This window comes from Gymnoscopelus microlampas (genome assembly GCF_963454915.1).
Source record: "Gymnoscopelus microlampas genome assembly, chromosome: 1".
Classification (NCBI taxonomy): domain Eukaryota; kingdom Metazoa; phylum Chordata; class Actinopteri; order Myctophiformes; family Myctophidae; genus Gymnoscopelus; species Gymnoscopelus microlampas.
In genome coordinates, this window is record NC_139962.1 from 56,272,684 (window position 1) to 56,291,601 (window position 18,918).

The following is an 18,918-nucleotide window of genomic DNA, read 5'->3' on the forward strand; positions in this document are numbered from 1 at the left end:
GCACATTTATATATTTTTTACCTTTATTCTCCCTGCCCTTATTATGCTAAGCTGAAGGCTTTTCATACTTTCATTTGATTAAAATTGTACTTTTTCTTAGTTTTGATTATTTATTTATTCATTTTACCATTCTATTACTATTGTCATTGTTGTTGTAGCACAATACGAGTTCGAGTACTGACAAATAAACCTTCTTCCCCCTCACACACTTAGGGTTTGCACTTTGTTCCAGCTGTTACTGCGTAGAGGGGGAAGGAAGTGAGTGTTCATCCTTTTTCTATTAAACTAACCTACAAGACTATATAGTCTGAAAAAGTCCTACAATTCTCTTCAGATCTGAAGTCAGCAAAGGCATCAACGGCATCTTTATTTCTGTCTACAGAAAGCCGCCACCATGAGTACGGACGCGGAGATGGAGCAATATGGCGGGGCCGCCATGTACCTCCGTAAGCCAGAGAGGGAGAGAATGGAGGCTCAAGCTTCGCCCTTTGATGCCAAAACTGCAGCATATGTGGCCGATGTTAAGGAGCTGTATCTCAAGTGTAAAATTCTAAAGAGGGACGGTAACAAAATCACCGTGACGGTGCTTGACACCGAGGAGGTACGTAGGTAGAGGTGTATCTAAAATCAAATAGTGGCACTGTACAACTGTAATCACAACACATTCTGAAGTTGTGTGTTTTCTTGTTTTTATTGTTTAGGAAAGAACTGTAAAAGAGGACGATGTGACCCCCATGAACCCTCCCAAGTATGACAAGATTGAGGACATGGCCATGATGACCCACCTCTCTGAAGCCACTGTCCTGTATAACCTCAAAGAGCGTTATGCAGCGTGGATGATCTATGTAAGATGTTATACCTGCTGACTCTGAGAACAGTACAGCATTCTGCTCTGAGCTGTCAATAGAAAAGAAAAGAGAAAAAAGTGTTCTAACATCCTGAAGAAAACTAAACAAGATGGGGTGTAATAATGCTTGGCTGTTGCCTCATGCCACTTGCAACTGGTGGCTGTAATCCCCCAGCCAGTGATGGAAGAAGTACTCAATTGTTTTACTTATGTAAAATGATCAATACTGCAATGTAGAAATACTCTGTTACAAGTAAAAGTCTGGTATTCAAAATTTACTTGAGTGAAAGTACAAAAGTACTGGCATCAAAATATACTTAAAGTACTCATTATGCAGAATGTCCCATTTCATAAGTTTTCAAATGTACGGGTCACAACGTGACCCTTGTATGTAGATCCGCTATTTTCAACTAATTTTAAATGAGGCTGAAGTGGTAAATGTATGTTTTCTGATAATAATCCGTTTTCAAATAATTGTAGTGGAGTAAAAGTATAATATTTGCTTCTGCGATGTAGTGGAGTAGAAGTAAAAGTATTGAAAATGTCATACTCCAGTAAAGTAAAAAAAACACCTAAAAAATACAGATACAGTAGTGAGGTGCTCGCTGTTATGTTGTATGTTATAATGTTCTCTCTCTTGTCCTCTTCAGACCTACTCTGGCTTGTTCTGTGCAACTGTGAACCCCTACAAGTGGCTCCCAGTGTACGACCAGCAGGTTGTAAATGCCTACAGAGGCAAGAAGCGTATTGAGGCTCCACCCCACATCTTCTCTGTCTCTGACAACGCCTATCAGTTCATGATGATGGGTACGTATTGGTCAAGTCAATGTAACAAAAATAAACTATAATAGTTTTGTGCTGTATACAGACTAAAAGTACATTTGCTTTACATTTTTACAGATCATGAGAACCAGTCTGTCTTGATCACGTAAGTTTCTCATCTACTAAGCATAAAAAAAGAACATTGTACTCAAATTCACTAACTGCGTTTCTCTGAATGTATGCATTTATAACCAGTGGAGAATCCGGTGCTGGAAAGACTGTGAACACCAAGCGTGTCATCCAGTACTTTGCAACAGCAGCTAGTTCTGGTTCAGGAAAGGCGGAAGCACCAAATATCGGTGCCGGCAAAATCAAGGTACTTGTACAGGATTTAAACTTGGACGAATTACACATGTTGAACATAAAGAATTTATATGCAATATAGCAATTCAATTCAAAATAATTCTGTCCCAATTCAAAATTTGGTGATGTCTAGGGGTCACTGGAGGATCAGATTATTGCAGCCAATCCCTTGCTGGAGGCCTATGGTAATGCCAAGACTGTGAGGAATGACAACTCCTCTCGCTTTGTAAGTGTAAAATAATTATGTAATGAGAAATCCTGCAATCATTTCATAATGTAGAGGGACTTTTTTTTTACAAATTGTGCTTTATGAAACAGGGTAAATTCATCCGAATCTGGTTCAACAAAGCCGGTAAATTGGCCAGTGCTGATATTGAGACATGTAAGTATGAAATTCTCATATGATAATTAAATTATATGTGCCAATCACTTATACATTTTGACTTAAGTAATAATAATAATAATAATAACAATAACAATAACAATAACAATATTATTATTAATAATAATAATAATACCACCCTTATAGATCTGCTGGAGAAGTCCAGAGTGACCTACCAGCTCGCTGCTGAGAGAGGATATCATATCTTCTATCAGATGATGACCGGTCACAAAGCTTACATTATTGGTAAATTGAAAATGGATTAATGATGCAGTGATTACACCAATTAATGAATAAAAACGAATTTTCACCCTTTTTCTTTTCAATCCCTTTTCAGACATGTGTCTGATCACCACCAACCCCTATGACTTCCCATTGTGCAGCATGGGTCAGATCACTGTGGCCAGCATTAATGACAAAGAGGAGCTGGAGGCCACTGATGTCAGTAAACATATTTTTATAATAGGTTTCTAATATTCATTGTAGAGTCAGTTGCTCTGCAAGTGCAATGCATGAATTTTCTAAAGTGATGTTTGTTATGGTCATGAAGTGTGGGTCATGACCGAAAGAATAAGATTGCTGATACAAGCAGCCGAAATTAGTTCTCTCAGACGGGTGGCCGTTTCTCTCCCTTTAGCCTCGGTAACCCATGCATGTTTCAAAAGAAAAAAAGCCTGGGGTAACGTTGCAGGAACTGTGGTCTAGGAGTGGGAGTGAACCTTGTATTTTCCTAACCAATCAGAGTACAGAGGGGCGTCGCTCCAAATTTGGTGACGCCTGTGCGCATGTTTTCTCCATACATGGGCAAAAAAGGTTTTGGTCACTTTGTCCTTAGGCCCCAACCATAAAAGTCTGTCCCCCTTTCGTCCATACATGGGCATAGACACATTCGGACACATCATGTGAAGTCTGGGTCTGGCAGAACCAGGTCTCCTGGTCTTGTTAGAACACAGGATGCTGTTGATGTCCTTCTAAAGTGAATAAGTGATGTTTGTTAATATAATGTATTAATCTCAATCTTTTGATTGACAGGATGCTATTGACATCCTGGGCTTCACTAATGACGAGAAGCAGTCCATCTACAAGTTCACCGGTGCAGTGATGCATCATGGGGTCTTGAAGTTCAAACAGAAACAGCGTGAGGAACAGGCTGAGCCTGATGGCGAAGAGGGTGAGCATTATCTTCAGCCAAGGAATGAAAACAACCAATAGTTTATCATAAGAATTGTATTTGAATACATTCTAAATTGTTATGACTTATTTTAGTGGCTGACAAGATTGGCTACCTGATGGGTCTGAACTCGGGAGAGATGCTGAAGGCTTACTGCTACCCCAGAGTGAAGGTTGGAAACGAGTATGTCACTAAGGGACAAACTGTGGGACAGGTGAGAAAGTTACTTTATTTTATTGTTCTGAATTCATACGCACCTTATATTCTTGACAAAACATACCATTAGAACTGTAATATATTTTTGAGTTGTGTACAGACTTAATTGCAGTCTGACATATTTTGACTGTAGTGCTACCCATAAGAACTACACGTTGTGTAGCCATCCTATATTAAAATTGCGTAGTGGGTGGGTGGACGTCACAAACGTTGTTTATCCGTGTGTCTTCTTCTAGCACACCAGCAGTGCAATTGCTTCCACACTATGCACAAATAACAATGCATGCCATGGGAAATCCAATAAACCACATTTCATATTTACCGCACACTTTGTATTTGTATGAAACTACATTATTGCGAAATATTTATTAGTGGTACTACGCGATATGCGTCACTTTTTTCCAGTTACACAGCGCATGCGTGGACACAAATAATACACTGCCAAATAAATAATGAGAGAAAATAATAATGAGAGACCACACTGAGCAGAACCACTGCTCCTTCACTTGGAGAGGAGCCAGCTTAGGTGGTTCGGTGAAACTATAAACAATTAAATACACACACATTTTAACATTCAGCATTTTAAAGTAATAAAAAAGTAATTATATTCAAAACAAATCACTTAAAGGTAGGGTAAGTGATTTGCTTTGGTTAAAATAAGTGTTAAGTAGCTCTATATTCTGATAGTACTCATCACTATAAAGTGTTTGTTCAGTATTAGGAGTCTCCTTGTCTCTCCAGCTCTTTATAAAACAGAAAATGCATTTTCGTTTCAGTTTCATTTACAATTTTTTCCAACCAGGACAGAGAACTCAATCAGGATACAGATTAAACAAGTGAAATTGGAAGTGATGATACTAAGAAATGAGCTGATAAAATTTGAACTGGAACACTATACAAATTAAGCTTAAAAATGGGTACTTTCTCCTGATTGGCTGAGATTTTGACACCTACCGAAAAATGTAATTTCTGTTTATTAAAGAGCTGGAGAGACAGGGAGACTCCTGTTACTGAACAAACACTCTATAGCAATGATTACTATCAGAATATAGTATTTTAACCTTTTAACAAAATACTTTTTGTTTTAACCAAAAAATATCACTTACCCTACCTTTAACAATTCACATAATGTCTCATTTCAACAGAGTGGGTGACAGTCGGAAAATGCATGGAGGTATACTTCTTTGGAAGAAATGTAATAACAATTCACACCCCTACTAATAACTTTCCTGTTTCCTTAGGTGATGAACTCAGTGGGTGCCTTAGCTAAGTCCATCTATGAGAAGATGTTCTTGTGGATGGTCATCAGGATCAACGAGATGCTGGACACCAAGAACCCGAGAAGCTACTACATTGGTGTGCTGGACATCGCTGGTTTTGAAATCTTTGATGTAAGCATGGACTTGTTTTTTATGTTGTAGACTAATTACCTTTTGTCACAATTACTTTAAAGGAGAAGTTCACCCAAAAAATTACTTATTTTCTATCAATTGCACAGCCCATGAAGCATTGAATTCATGGATTTTTTTATTTATTTTTTTTCGCATTCCTAAGCCAATAATCTGATAAGCTGCGGTCTCTCCAGTAGGAGACACAAAGAGTCTCCTTTGTGTAAGTAAGGCGTTTTTGTGCAATTACGGCGTTAATTTACAAAAAAACAAATGATATTTCCACCTACAGTTCAACACCCTAGAGCAGCTGTGCATCAACTTCACCAATGAGAAACTGCAACAGTTTTTCAATCACACCATGTTTGTACTGGAACAAGAAGAGTACAAGAAAGAGGGCATTCCCTGGGATACCATTGACTTTGGCATGGACCTGGCCGTCTGTATTGAGCTCATTGAGAAGGTAAGTCAGCGGTTGTGAGATTGTGGATTAGCTATTTTCAAATAACCACATATATAAATATGCACATTGTTTAATGGCAGACAAGTGCTCTATAGGTTTGAAGTGGCCTATTATAGTCTCTTCTTTTGTTTTCATAGACATGGTTGCTTATTCCTCTCGCAAATTCGGGCAACACTGCTCCTCTCGCTGCAGCCGCAGTGAGGGGATTTAACATAGGACACATATGCCCAATGCTTACTTTATAGGCTCTAGCCTTTGATTGCCTTTCAATAAAACCATATTTGATAGACATAAGTATCACCTACATGTTACTGATTAGAGAGAATTTTATATTTTTGTAATCAGTTCATTAGTTCATGCGTAATCGATGAATAAGACTGAAGTGAGTAATTTGTAATCATCTTATATAAACACAATTGACACTCTCCCTCCTGCTGATTATAGGAAAATTAGAATCACAGAGATTTGTTGAGAATTAGGAGAGAGGGAGACCTTGAATGTTGTGCCATTTTGTGCTTCCTGGCCGACTCCAGACATCCATTGCAGGCGCGCTCTACCAAACCAATTTGGCTTAGCCGGTGGTTTTAGATTCTGCTATGCGCTGTCCCAAACATGTGTGGTCAAAATAGCAATTTTGGGGATAATGCAACAACACGCCCACTGCCACACCTCCAGGCGCAAATAGTGGAGTAGGCATAATGAACAACGGGTATAGCGGCAGCAAAATAGCGTTTAGAGACAGTGCCAGCTCCCTTACCTGTAATTCACAGGTAGTGGGCAATAATTCACGGCTAGTGGGCAGCGGGTGCGGGTATAGCAGTGCCAATTATACAGTAGGGCCCCAAGAGTATTTCCCTAATTGAAATCAGGAGTGAGTGGAGAAACGTGAGCTATGGGAATCACACAGGTGAATTAATTCAAGATTCATATATATTCATAAGGGCTTATCTATGTCGAAATTTTTGAAAATGTTCCTGAAATTTCTGGCATCCAATGATTGACATGTCTTGAATATCTTGAATATTGTTTTTGTCATTGCATTAAGTTTCTGCTTTTTGGTGATTTGTCTTTTGTCTCCTTCACAAAGCCCATGGGCATCTTCTCCATCCTTGAAGAGGAGTGCATGTTCCCAAAGGCCTCAGACACCACCTTCAAGGCCAAGCTCTATGATCAGCATCTTGGAAAGTGTAAAGCCTTTGAGAAGCCCAAGCCTGCCAAAGGCAAGCCTGAGGCAATGCAGCCCCACTTCGCCCTTATTCACTACGCCGGTACGGTGGACTACAGCATCACAGGCTGGCTAGAGAAAAACAAGGATCCCCTCAACGACTCTGTGGTGCAACTGTACCAGAAGTCTTCAGTGAAGCTGCTGTCTGTGTTCTATCCTCCTCCTGAGCCTGAAGGTATGTTATTAATATAATAATAATATAATAATGTGTTCTATCCTCCTGCTGAATGTAATAATAACAATTAAACTGTGTTCTATCCCCCACTTGAGCCTGAAAGGTATAACAGTTAAACTGCTGGCTGTGTTCTATCCTCCCCAAAAATAAGGGAAATCAATATATCTAATCAACTCAATTACCAAGTTTATAATATAATGACATTATTATTTAACAGTAAAATCATCAACTTGTGATATTAAAGCTGCACTATGTAACTTTCCTCTTCTACCCCGGATTTGAACCCGATTTCCTGTGCAATTGCTGGATCTTTTACCATTGAGCTAATAGAGCCTACAATATAGTATCTGTTGACTTAACAAATGAAGAATAATGTGTTGAAGTCAAAGGAAACTGTCTGCTCATGATTCTAACAAAGGAGCGGGAGCAGGAGGCAAGAAGAAGAAGGGTGGTTCCATGATGACTGTGTCTGCTGCTTTCAGGGTAAGAATATTTATTCATTATCAACATTATCTAGTCATGTAACAAATAGGCACAATATATTTTCATGTTGTAAATAAACAATGTTGTGAGCTTATAGATCAGATATTCTTGAATAGCTGTAGAATAAAATAGGGCTTAACGTTGTTGTGTTGCCTAAATGCAATAAATTAAATAATAATCTAAATATGCAAAGTAACTAGTAACTAAAGTTTTCAAATAATTGTAGTGAAGGAAAAAGTACAATATTCTATAACTTTGAACTGATAATGAACCTACTACTAACAGGAGAACCTGGGGAAGCTGATGACCAACCTGAGGAGCACTCATCCTCACTTTGTGCGTTGCCTGATTCCTAACGAGTCCAAGACTCCAGGTAAACAACGGGAAAAATAAATAAATAAATAAATATATATATATATATATATATATATATATATATATATATATATATATATATATACTGTCTTGGCGATAGAGCTATATATTATTCCAAGACTCTAGGAATAATACAGAAAATACTAATTTAAATAATGATTGTGAGATGGTCATTTAATGCAACTTAGGCCAGTGTGTCCTTATTTTGTCCTAATAATATTGATAATAATAATGAAGCAACATCTTTACAGGACTGATGGAGAACTTCCTGGTCATACATCAGCTGAGGTGTAACGGTGTGCTGGAGGGCATCAGGATTTGTAGGAAGGGCTACCCCAGCAGAATCCCCTATCCTGACTTCAAGCAGAGGTATTCATTCCTTTTTTCCAGGTTTTAGTTCCATACCTATTAACGGGAGGCATAAAAAATGACTGACCATGAACTTTTGCAAAACAGGTACAAAGTACTGAATCCCTCCGCATGTCCCGAGGGCCAGTTCATGGACAATAAGAAAGCTTCTGAGAAGCTGCTTGGGTCCATTGACATACCTCACGAAGAGTACAAGTTTGGACACACCAAGGTAAACACACTGCCAACCTTGTTTAACGTTATTGAGAGAGGACCAAAAGTTGGTTTTGCAGTCGATTATTTACATATATAGTTTGTAATATCCTATGCAGGTGTTCTTCAAAGCTGGTCTGCTGGGTGCGCTGGAGGAGTTGAGAGATGAGAAGCTGTTTATCCTGGTCACAATGACTCAGGCTCTCGGCCGAGGTTTCGTCATGCGGTTGGAGTTTGTTGAGATGATGAAAAGAAGGTATTCTTTGACAACATAATTCAATGTAATATTTAGTTACAATTTCTTAAGGTACACTTTTTAAATTACCGGAACTGTTTTCCCAACAGAGAAGCCATTTTCACCATCCAGTTCAACGTGCGCGCATTCTGCAACGTGAAACACTGGCCATGGATGAAGCTCTACTACAAGATCAAGCCTCTTTTGCAGAGTGCTGAGACTGAGAAGGAGCTGATGAACATGAAGGAGAACTATGAAAAAATGAAGATTGACTTTGCTGCTGCCCTGGCCAAGAAGAAGGACCTGGAGGAGAAGATGGTGTCTCTGGTACAGGAGAAGAATAACCTGGCAATGGCAGCCGCATCAGTAAGTATATTTCTGCAAGGATGTTTTGTAGCTCAAAACATATTATAATCTTAGCTTGAATCCTTTCTCTTATCTTATCTCATTTGTTCATCCTGAACAAATGCTGATGTAGTGAGTTTGTGCACCGAGCTCGGATTTAACTGTGCTCCCCAACTCGGCAACCCGACACACAACCTTACTGTATCAATGGAGCTAAGCTCGATTGGCAGAGATATGTTGAGGCCGGGTCTTGTCCAGGGTCACTGCACTGACATGTTTCCTTATTTTATTTATTTTTGACCCCAAGGGAGAAGATAGTCTTAACGATGCTGAGGAGAGATGTGAGGGTCTTATTAAAAGTAAGATCCAGTTGGAGGCAAAACTCAAAGAGACAAGTGAGAGACTGGAGGACGAGGAGGAGATCAACGCTGAGCTGACCGCCAAGAAGCGGAAGCTGGAGGATGAATGCTCTGAGCTCAAGAAGGACATTGATGACCTGGAGCTGACCTTGGCCAAAGTGGAGAAGGAGAAACACGCCACTGAAAACAAGGTTCGTGATTACACACTCTATGATAATACACTCTGATTATACAGTCTATGACTATACCCTCTATGATCATACCCTCTATGATCATACCCTCTACGATTATACACTCTATGATCATACACTCTATGATTATACAGTCTGTGACTATACCCTCTATGATCATACCCTCTATACACTCTATGATAATACACTCTATGATTATACACTCTATGATCATACACTATGATTATACACTCTACGATTATACACTCTATGATTATACTCTATGATTATACACTCTATGATTATACACTCTATACTAACAAGGTTCATGGTTATACACTCTATACTCTATGAACAAGGTTCATGGTTATACACTATTAGTTGTCTTATCAATTTATAATACAAGTTCTGTTGTGCTTATTCAGGTGAAGAACCTGACCGAGGAGATGGCCTCTCAGGATGAAGGTCTTGCTAAGCTGACCAAGGAAAAGAAGGCCCTCCAAGAGGCCCATCAGCAGACCCTGGATGACCTGCAGGCAGAGGAAGACAAAGTCAACACTCTGACCAAGGCCAAGACCAAGCTGGAACAGCAAGTTGATGATGTGAGTTTATCAAGCGAATAAAGATGTTTTGAACACATTATGTTTATTGTTGTTACTGAATTATTCATTGTTGTTTTTATTTGTGCAGTTGGAGGGTTCTCTGGAGCAAGAGAAGAAGCTCCGCATGGACCTGGAGAGAGCCAAGAGAAAGCTTGAGGGGGATCTGAAACTGGCCCAGGAATCCATAATGGATCTGGAGAATGACAAGCAGCAGTCAGACGAGAAGATAAAGAAGTACTGTGGACCACAATAATAATAATAATAATAATAATAATAATAATAATAAATAATTAATATTAATAATTCATTAATAATAATAACATGAAATGTCATGGAGAAAAAACACCTGCAGAAAGACACTTAAATATGATATGTAATGTATTCCACAGGAAGGAGTTTGAAACAAGCCAGCTTCTGAGTAAGATTGAGGATGAACAATCTTTGGGGGCTCAGCTGCAGAAGAAGATCAAAGAACTCCAGGTATTTAAAATGTCTTTCAAATCTAAAGTTGAACTGTCTAAACCCTATATACTTGACCAGGGTCCCCCATGGGTCTATACTTAAACCCTATATACTTAGTTGACCAAGGTTCCCCATGGGTCTATAATTAAACCCTATATACTTAGTTGACCAGGGTCCCCCACAGGTCTATATACTTAAACCCTATATACTTAGTTGACCAGGGTCCCCCATGGGTCTATACTTGGCCCCCCTCCTTTTTCTCCCTTTATACCAAATCTCTACACCACTGCAGATCCACAAGCTCACAACGTGTCACGTCACAACACGTATGCCCAAACTAGGGACGCAAGGTTCATTCAAGTGGTTAAATCTTTTAATAATAATATGAATGAATCATGATTTTCAGATGTTATTCTAATATCATTAATTTGAAAAGGCTCGTATTGAAGAACTGGAGGAAGAGATCGAGGCTGAACGTGCCGCTCGTGCCAAGGTTGAGAAGCAGAGAGCTGATCTCTCCAGGGAACTTGAGGAGATCAGTGAGAGGCTGGAGGAGGCTGGTGGAGCCACCGCCGCTCAGATCGAGATGAACAAGAAGCGTGAAGCTGAGTTCCAGAAGCTGCGTCGTGACCTCGAAGAGTCCACCCTGCAGCACGAGGCCACCTCCTCTGCTCTCCGTAAGAAACAGGCTGACAGCGTTGCAGAGCTGGGTGAACAGATCGACAACCTCCAGCGTGTCAAGCAGAAACTGGAGAAGGAGAAGAGCGAATACAAGATGGAGATCGATGACCTATCCAGCAACATGGAGGCTGTCGCTAAGGCAAAGGTAGAATGGAATGTCTGTGGATAATTCTTGAAATAATACTTGTTCAATGAACTGAAAAAGAAAAAAAGGGAACAAAATACTCTAAATGCATTGACTGGTGGCCAGTGATTGATCCCACTTCTGACACCAATTGTTGCGTCTAAACAAAGTACTCAATTGACAATTGAGAGAAATTTGCAGAATATTGAACTACTGTAAAAAGGAACATGACCAAATACATGTAGGGCAAACAGTCATTAATTGAATATGTCCGTTGTTAATTAACAGGGAAATCTTGAGAAGATGTGCCGCACCCTTGAGGACCAGCTCAGTGAACTCAAGTCCAAGAGTGATGAGAATGTTCGCATGTTAAATGATATTGGAGCTCAGAGAGCAAGACTGTTGACGGAAAATGGTAAATGTTCTTTGTAAAGTCTACTTTACATGGTTTGTCAATGGTACCACATTCCATATTTAGAGATGTTGATTTGATTAACAGTTATCCCAGGTCTTTTACGAATATGTATCCAACAAAGATGACATATTTCAATTTCTAACTAGGTGAGTTTACTCGTCAAGTTGAAGAGAAAGAAGCCCTTGTCTCACAGCTCACCAGAGGCAAGCAGGCCTTCACCCAACAGATTGAGGAGTTGAAGAGACATGTTGAAGAGGAGGTCAAGGTGAGCAGTATGTTTTTTGCTTTTTATTTTAAAAAAAAGGCCTTGTATTATATTTATTATATTCAGTTGACCTTATTTTGGCAATTTCTTTTGACAGGCAAAGAATGCCCTTGCCCATGGTGTGCAATCAGCTCGCCATGACTGTGACCTTCTGAGGGAGCAGTTTGAGGAGGAACAGGAGGCCAAGGCGGAACTGCAGCGTGGAATGTCCAAGGCCAACAGTGAGGTGGCTCAGTGGAGGAGCAAGTATGAGACTGATGCTGTCCAACGCACTGAGGAGCTGGAGGAAGCTAAGTAAGTGATCAATGTTTTACATTCTCAGGTACCACTCTCTATACAGTGATCAGTGTTTTACACTATCAAGTAGCACTCTCTATACAGTGGTCAGTGTTTTACACTATCAGGTACGACTCTTTATACTGTGGTCAGTGTTTTACACTATCAGGTACCACTCTCTATACAAAGTAAGTGATCAGTGTTTTACACTATCAGGTACCACTCTTTATACAAAATATTACCCACAATTATTTGATTCCATTCAAAACTGACCAACAGGAAGAAGCTAGCCCAGCGTCTTCAGGATGCTGAGGAGCAAATTGAGGCTACGAATTCCAAGTGCGCCTCTCTGGAGAAAACCAAACAGAGACTCCAGGGTGAAGTGGAAGACCTCATGATTGATGTGGAGAGGGCCAATGGTTTGGCTGCCAACCTTGACAAGAAACAGAGGAACTTCGATAAGGTGCTTTGACATACAGTAGATTATTTTAAAACCTAATGATTTTAGCCTCCATAAAGTGGGGTAAATTACACATGTCATTACAAATGGTGTGCAGGTCCTAGCAGAATGGAAGCAGAAATACGAAGAGGGACAGTCAGAACTGGAGGGAGCTCAGAAAGAGGCTCGTTCTCTCAGCACTGAGTTGTTTAAGATGAAGAATTCCTATGAGGAGTCTCTGGACCAACTGGAGACCATGAAGAGAGAGAACAAGAACCTGCAGCGTGAGTCTTTCTCTACATACTTCTTTCAATATCAGTTTTGCTTCAATGTTTTTTGACAACTTGTTTTGAGCCAAGGCTGGTGTTTAACGGGTCAAAATGGGTCCTCATTTTAATCAGTTTATCTCAAAGTTCTGTTCATGTGTGTTTAATATTCAAAGTAAATATAAATATGCTGTTCAAAGTTTTTAAAGTCAATATTCTTTTAGAGTACTTTGTTTAGAAACAAAACGTTACATTTTGTGTCAGAAGTGGGATCAATCAATATATTTAGAGTTCAAGATCAATTGTGGATTAGGCTACACCCAGTTTATTCAAATGCATTTCTGATTTCCTCATTATTGATTTTCAATCAATGCAGAGGAGATCTCAGACCTGACTGAACAGATTGGTGAGACTGGAAAGAACATCCATGAGTTGGAGAAAAACAAGAAACAGGTGGAGACAGAGAAGTTAGAGATCCAGACAGCCCTGGAGGAAGCTGAGGTAAGACTTTTTAGGTTGTAGATGAAGAAGGCAATTGTCGCTATATTCGATTTTGCACCAATATGATTCAAAAAGTGGAATAATACATATTACATTTGTAGGCCCATTCTACCTTTTGATCCTGTGTTACATTTAGGGTACTCTGGAGCACGAGGAGTCCAAGATTCTTCGTGTCCAGCTGGAGCTCAACCAGATCAAGGGTGAGGTGGACAGGAAGCTGGCAGAGAAGGATGAAGAGATGGAGCAGATCAAGAGGAACAGCCTGAGGGTGATTGACTCCATGCAGAGCACTCTGGACTCTGAGGTCAGGAGCAGGAACGATGCCCTGAGAATCAAGAAGAAAATGGAGGGAGACCTGAACGAGATGGAGGTTCAGCTGAGTCATGCCAACCGCCAGGCTGCTGAGGCCCAGAAGCAGCTGAGGAACGTCCAGGGACAGCTTAAGGTGCAGAGCATACGTAGTTACACACATATTGAACAAAACCATTCTGTTGTTTCTCTTCACCACTTCAAATGTGATCTATCTTAGGATGCCCAACTGCACCTTGATGAGGCTGTCAGAAGTCAAGAAGATCTGAAGGAACAAGCTGCCATGGTGGAGCGTAGGAACGGCCTCATGGTTGCAGAGATTGAGGAGCTGAGAGTGGCTCTGGAACAGACAGAGAGAGGCCGCAAAGTGGCTGAACAAGAACTAACGGATGCTAGTGAACGTGCTGGACTGTTGCACTCCCAGGTAAAGTCAATGAAAAATTCTCAACATCAAATATTTAACATACAAGTCATGCATACTTACATTGTTCAACTGAATGTTTATTTTAGAATACAAGCCTTTTGAACACCAAGAAGAAACTGGAGGCTGACCTGATCCAGGTCCAAGGTGAAGTGGACGACAGTGTTCAAGAAGCAAGGAATGCTGAGGAGAAGGCCAAGAAAGCCATCACTGATGTAAGTTAGGATGTCCTGTCCTATCATCATCTATTAGATATCCTTATAGCCATCACTGATGTAAGTTATGATGTCCTGTCCTACCCTCTTAGATATCACTGATGTAAGTTAGGATGTCCTACTCTCATCTGTTAGATATCCTCATGTCATGCTTCATATTAACATACAATACAATGCAACAATAACATTCCAGGCTGCTATGATGGCCGAGGAGCTGAAGAAGGAACAGGACACAAGTTCTCACCTGGAGAGGATGAAGAAGAACCTGGAGGTCACAGTCAAGGACCTGCAGCACCGCCTCGATGAGGCTGAGAACCTGGCAATGAAGGGAGGCAAGAAGCAGCTCCAGAAACTGGAGTCTAGGGTAAGATGTAGTTTAATACCAACACAGGTTGTAGTCATAGACAATGAAATAAGAAGAATTAACTTCATAGTGCATAATTCAATTCTGAAGGTGCGTGAACTGGAGGGAGAGAATGAAGCTGAACAGAGACGTGGAGTGGATGCCATTAAAGGTGTCCGCAAATACGAGAGGAGAGTGAAGGAGCTGACATACCAGGTACTGTAATACCATGTTCACTTCAGTGACAAAATGAATAGATTCTATCAACATACAACTAATGTTATAAATTCACTGTCACTTCAGACTGAAGAGGACAAGAAGAATCTTGCCAGGCTTCAGGATCTGGTAGACAAACTGCAGATGAAGGTCAAGGGCTACAAGAGACAGGCTGAGGAAGCGGTAAGAAAAATATTGTGTTTTTATTATTATTATTTTTGTGTGTGTGTGCAACCACACTAAGGAATCATATGAATCATTTTCTGAACCACTATATTCTTCGTTAACTGGGGTCCCCCAGGTTTCTATACTAAGTTCGCTCCCTTTTTCCCCTCTAAACCAAATCTCTCCGCCAAAAACATCTACAAGCTCATGGCGCATTGTAGAGTTTGTAGATTTATTCACCTGTTTTCACAGAAGGTTCACATATTATGACATACCCAGAATAGGGATGCTAGGGTTCAGTTATGTTAGAGTGTGTTGATGGAAGGAGAAAGGTCGATAATAAAGTTGATTTTCTCCTAATTTGTCTCTCTGAAAAAGGCCATTTAAGTATGAACATTTTGTGAAGATTGTGTGGCCACCTACTTCACACAGATACTGGAAGTAAACCAGAGATAGCATGTATGTCTTTCTTTTCGTTTTGTCTTGGATGATCATGCTGAATGATGACAACACGCCAGGGCTGGACCCAAGACACTCATGAACATGCAACATGGGCCACTGCATTACTGTAGCTGCAACCACACTTTACAATTTTCCTGATATTGTCTCGTCTGAACTGTTATCGCTAGATGCTCTTTTCAAATATTGAGGCTTTGAAACATCTCTATCATATTGTAGGAGGAAGCAGCCAACACTCACCTGTCCAAGTGCAGAAAGGTTCAGAATGAGCTGGAGGAGGCTGAAGAGCGTGCTGACATCGCTGAATCCCAGGTCAACAAGATGAGAGCTAAAAGTCGTGACTCCAAGGTAAATACCTAATGCAATATGAACAAGGCACATTATTTTGGTTATCATTAACTGAGATTTAACAAAAGATTTAAATGTATTCATCTTTTCACAGGGAAAAGAAGCTGCTGAGTAGTTTCTTCAATCCAAGAATTCACCCTAAAACGTCATAAAATATGACGCATTAGGGCTATATTCAATAAAGCATTATAGAACGTCATAAAATATGACGCATTAGGCCTATATTCAATAAAGCATTATAAATATACGCATTTTGTCAATTGTTGTTTTTATTATCTCTGCCAGGCCAAAGGCTGGGGCCGGAGATTATGTTTTCACCCATCTGTCTGTCTGGGAGCTAGTCTTGCAAACTCCCCTAATCAGCATTCAGCAGCACCACATTTCTTGTGCATGCTGCCAGTAGGCCAAGGAAGTCAATCCCTGCATAATGTTTCATACAATAATCCTAAAACAGATTTTTTACCAGCATTAGCGTATGTTTCAGTAGATGGCGAATATTGCCCAAGTAGGTTGTTGATCTTTTCTATATGGAAGGCCAAAGCCCAATTCATAGCCTATGAATGGATATTATTTATGCACAGACTATCAACAGCCTGAACAGGCCTTTATGTAGGCCTACGGTGTCAATCGTTTCAACCTTGAATGTCTGGGTAATATAGCGTACATTACAGGACCCTTAAGGGTCTCTTTTGGTTCAATTTGTACAATGAATTAACACTGATGATTATATTATGTATTGTCAGTGCCCCCGCCCAGTGTAGCCCATAGTCCTGAGGTTTCCTGTCGGCATCTGAACATTTAGACCACTTCTGACTCAAATGTGTTCGTATAAACGCTCAACAAAGCCGGATGCACCATGGTGGATATGAACCCACAACCTCCTATTGAAGCTATTATTGTATTAGTTATATTATCACATTCTAGAGATAAATTAATCCCAAGACCTGTTATAGAGATATCTTATTTATTTGTTACATTGCTGAATTTTCTTTTTTAATACAGAAGAGGCATAGCCTACATAAAAAGATATATACATTCAGAATTATAAAGCATCTTTGAGAATCTGAGTATATTTTGGTTATTGCTGTTTTAATTTGTTTTCATTCAAAATTATTATTTGCTCTGTTTATAGAACATAAATTGCTTGGTATTATAATTTTTTGCTTGCTGTTTTAATTAGTTTTCATTCAAATTTATTTTTTGCTCTGTTTTTCTCTCTCAAATCTTTTTTTTTGTTTGGTTAATAAAGACACAAATGTAACTCTATAGGACCTTGTGGGTGACATTGAGACATTGGCCTGCTTCCTAATGGAGCGTGTCTGTGTTGGTTCCTGATAACTCCACATGATAGACTGCATCTGAAAGGAACATTTCACCACAAAAACATAAATACTCCTGAACTGGAGTTTGTCCCAGATTTCCACCACAGTCTATGGGTTGTGAATGAATGTGTTATCATTTGGATTCCTGATAAGGACAGTGTACTGCTCTATATGAAGCAAGTTAAGCCATTTAAACCACTTATGCTCTCAGCACACCAAAGTTTGTTGTCCAGACTACTACAGACTGTAAGTCGAGTGAAGTCGGGAGATCAGTCGGTTGAAAGGTGTGGAAAAAGTTGCTGAATGCACCTCTCTCCACACCACCTGCTAAGAACAGCCTATATGGCTTGGTGTTGCTTTTCAACAACAAAGACATGAACACGTGCATACTTAAATCATCTGAGACATAAAGATAACTACTGCACTGCAGGGTGAAGGACATGGGCACAAGTTTATCTGTATTTAGACTATTTTGGTTGATCATATCTTTGGTGTTAAATGTTCATTAAAACAATAAACACTGCATGCCTACAGCAAGCGGCAGCGCAATGCGCACCCAGCCATCATTTTGCGTCAACTAATGATCAATATATTATAATAAATAGATGGAATGATTGGGGAAAAAATGCACAACAGCCTGTCATTCTACTGTAGGATATTCACCGCACGACATTCACAAAGTAATCCAATGTTTCATCATCATACTCATCATCATTTTCAAGAGGTTTTCCAGGCACACCCAGCTGGGAAGAGACCACGGGGGGAAGACCGAGGACCAGATGGGGGGATTATTATGTCTCCACACTGGCCCACATGGGAATGTCTCAGGACCCCCCAGGTAGAGTTATATAATGTGGGTCGGGAAAGACCAGTGGCCCAACAGTAGAAGACTGTGGTTGTACTGAGCAGTTCCTATAGGCTGACCACACCCGGTCAGCTCCCACACCTGTTGAAGAGAGAGTTACAACACTAGCATAGACTCCCATTGTAAGAATGGAATGCTCTGTCTATCTCAATGAGGAAGTTCCAATGTTTGGAACTACAGCCCATAGCGTGACGGAACTCTCTCTCTCTTCTATAGCACTGGCAGCTCCTAGGCTGACCACATTTTGAACCCCAGAGAAAGGGACACTCAGCAGGGCCTCTTGCAGATACTCAAAGATGCTTTATAAATCGGTAGCACTTTACAATAATGACCTGTTATAAAGCATTTATAAACGTTTATAAGTAGTTTGTAGACTATTAACAAATCATTAACAACCTGTTTGTTGACATTCGTAAATGATTACTAAAACCTTTATAACTACAGTTACAAATCATTTGTAAAGTATTAGTAAGTAGTGAACTATTCATGAATAAGCCATTTATATACATCTGTAAAAGATTATTAAATCATTTGTAACGACCCATTCTAAAGCATTTATAAACGTTTATAAGCAGTTTGTAGACTATTAACAAATCATTAACAACCTGTTTATTGACATTCGTAAATTATTACTAAAACCTTTATAACTACGGTTACAAATCATCTATAAAGGTATTAGTAACTATTCATGAATAAGCCATGTA

General features: G+C 39.8%; 1 protein-coding gene across 1 annotated transcript; it reads left to right on the forward strand.

Moving 5' to 3' along the window:
• Positions 1–394: 394 nt before the first annotated feature.
• On the forward strand, positions 395–16,247 carry LOC311049025 (myosin heavy chain, fast skeletal muscle-like; the record flags this gene model as incomplete). Its single annotated transcript, XM_084062449.1, has 39 exons — positions 395–601; positions 702–845; positions 1,498–1,654; positions 1,748–1,775; positions 1,865–1,985; positions 2,106–2,198; positions 2,291–2,354; positions 2,502–2,600; positions 2,692–2,795; positions 3,387–3,525; positions 3,621–3,739; positions 4,983–5,132; positions 5,422–5,592; positions 6,680–6,992; positions 7,411–7,475; positions 7,761–7,848; positions 8,102–8,219; positions 8,307–8,430; positions 8,531–8,667; positions 8,757–9,012; positions 9,299–9,541; positions 9,946–10,122; positions 10,211–10,356; positions 10,512–10,602; positions 11,021–11,410; positions 11,678–11,804; positions 11,951–12,069; positions 12,167–12,363; positions 12,625–12,808; positions 12,903–13,068; positions 13,427–13,551; positions 13,688–13,996; positions 14,081–14,284; positions 14,371–14,496; positions 14,690–14,860; positions 14,951–15,055; positions 15,143–15,238; positions 15,899–16,027; positions 16,122–16,247. 39 exons carry the CDS (start codon positions 395–397, stop codon positions 16,140–16,142), a joined length of 5,823 nt encoding a protein of 1,940 aa, XP_083918575.1. The 3' UTR covers positions 16,143–16,247.
• Between the last annotated feature and the right edge of the window lie 2,671 nt (positions 16,248–18,918).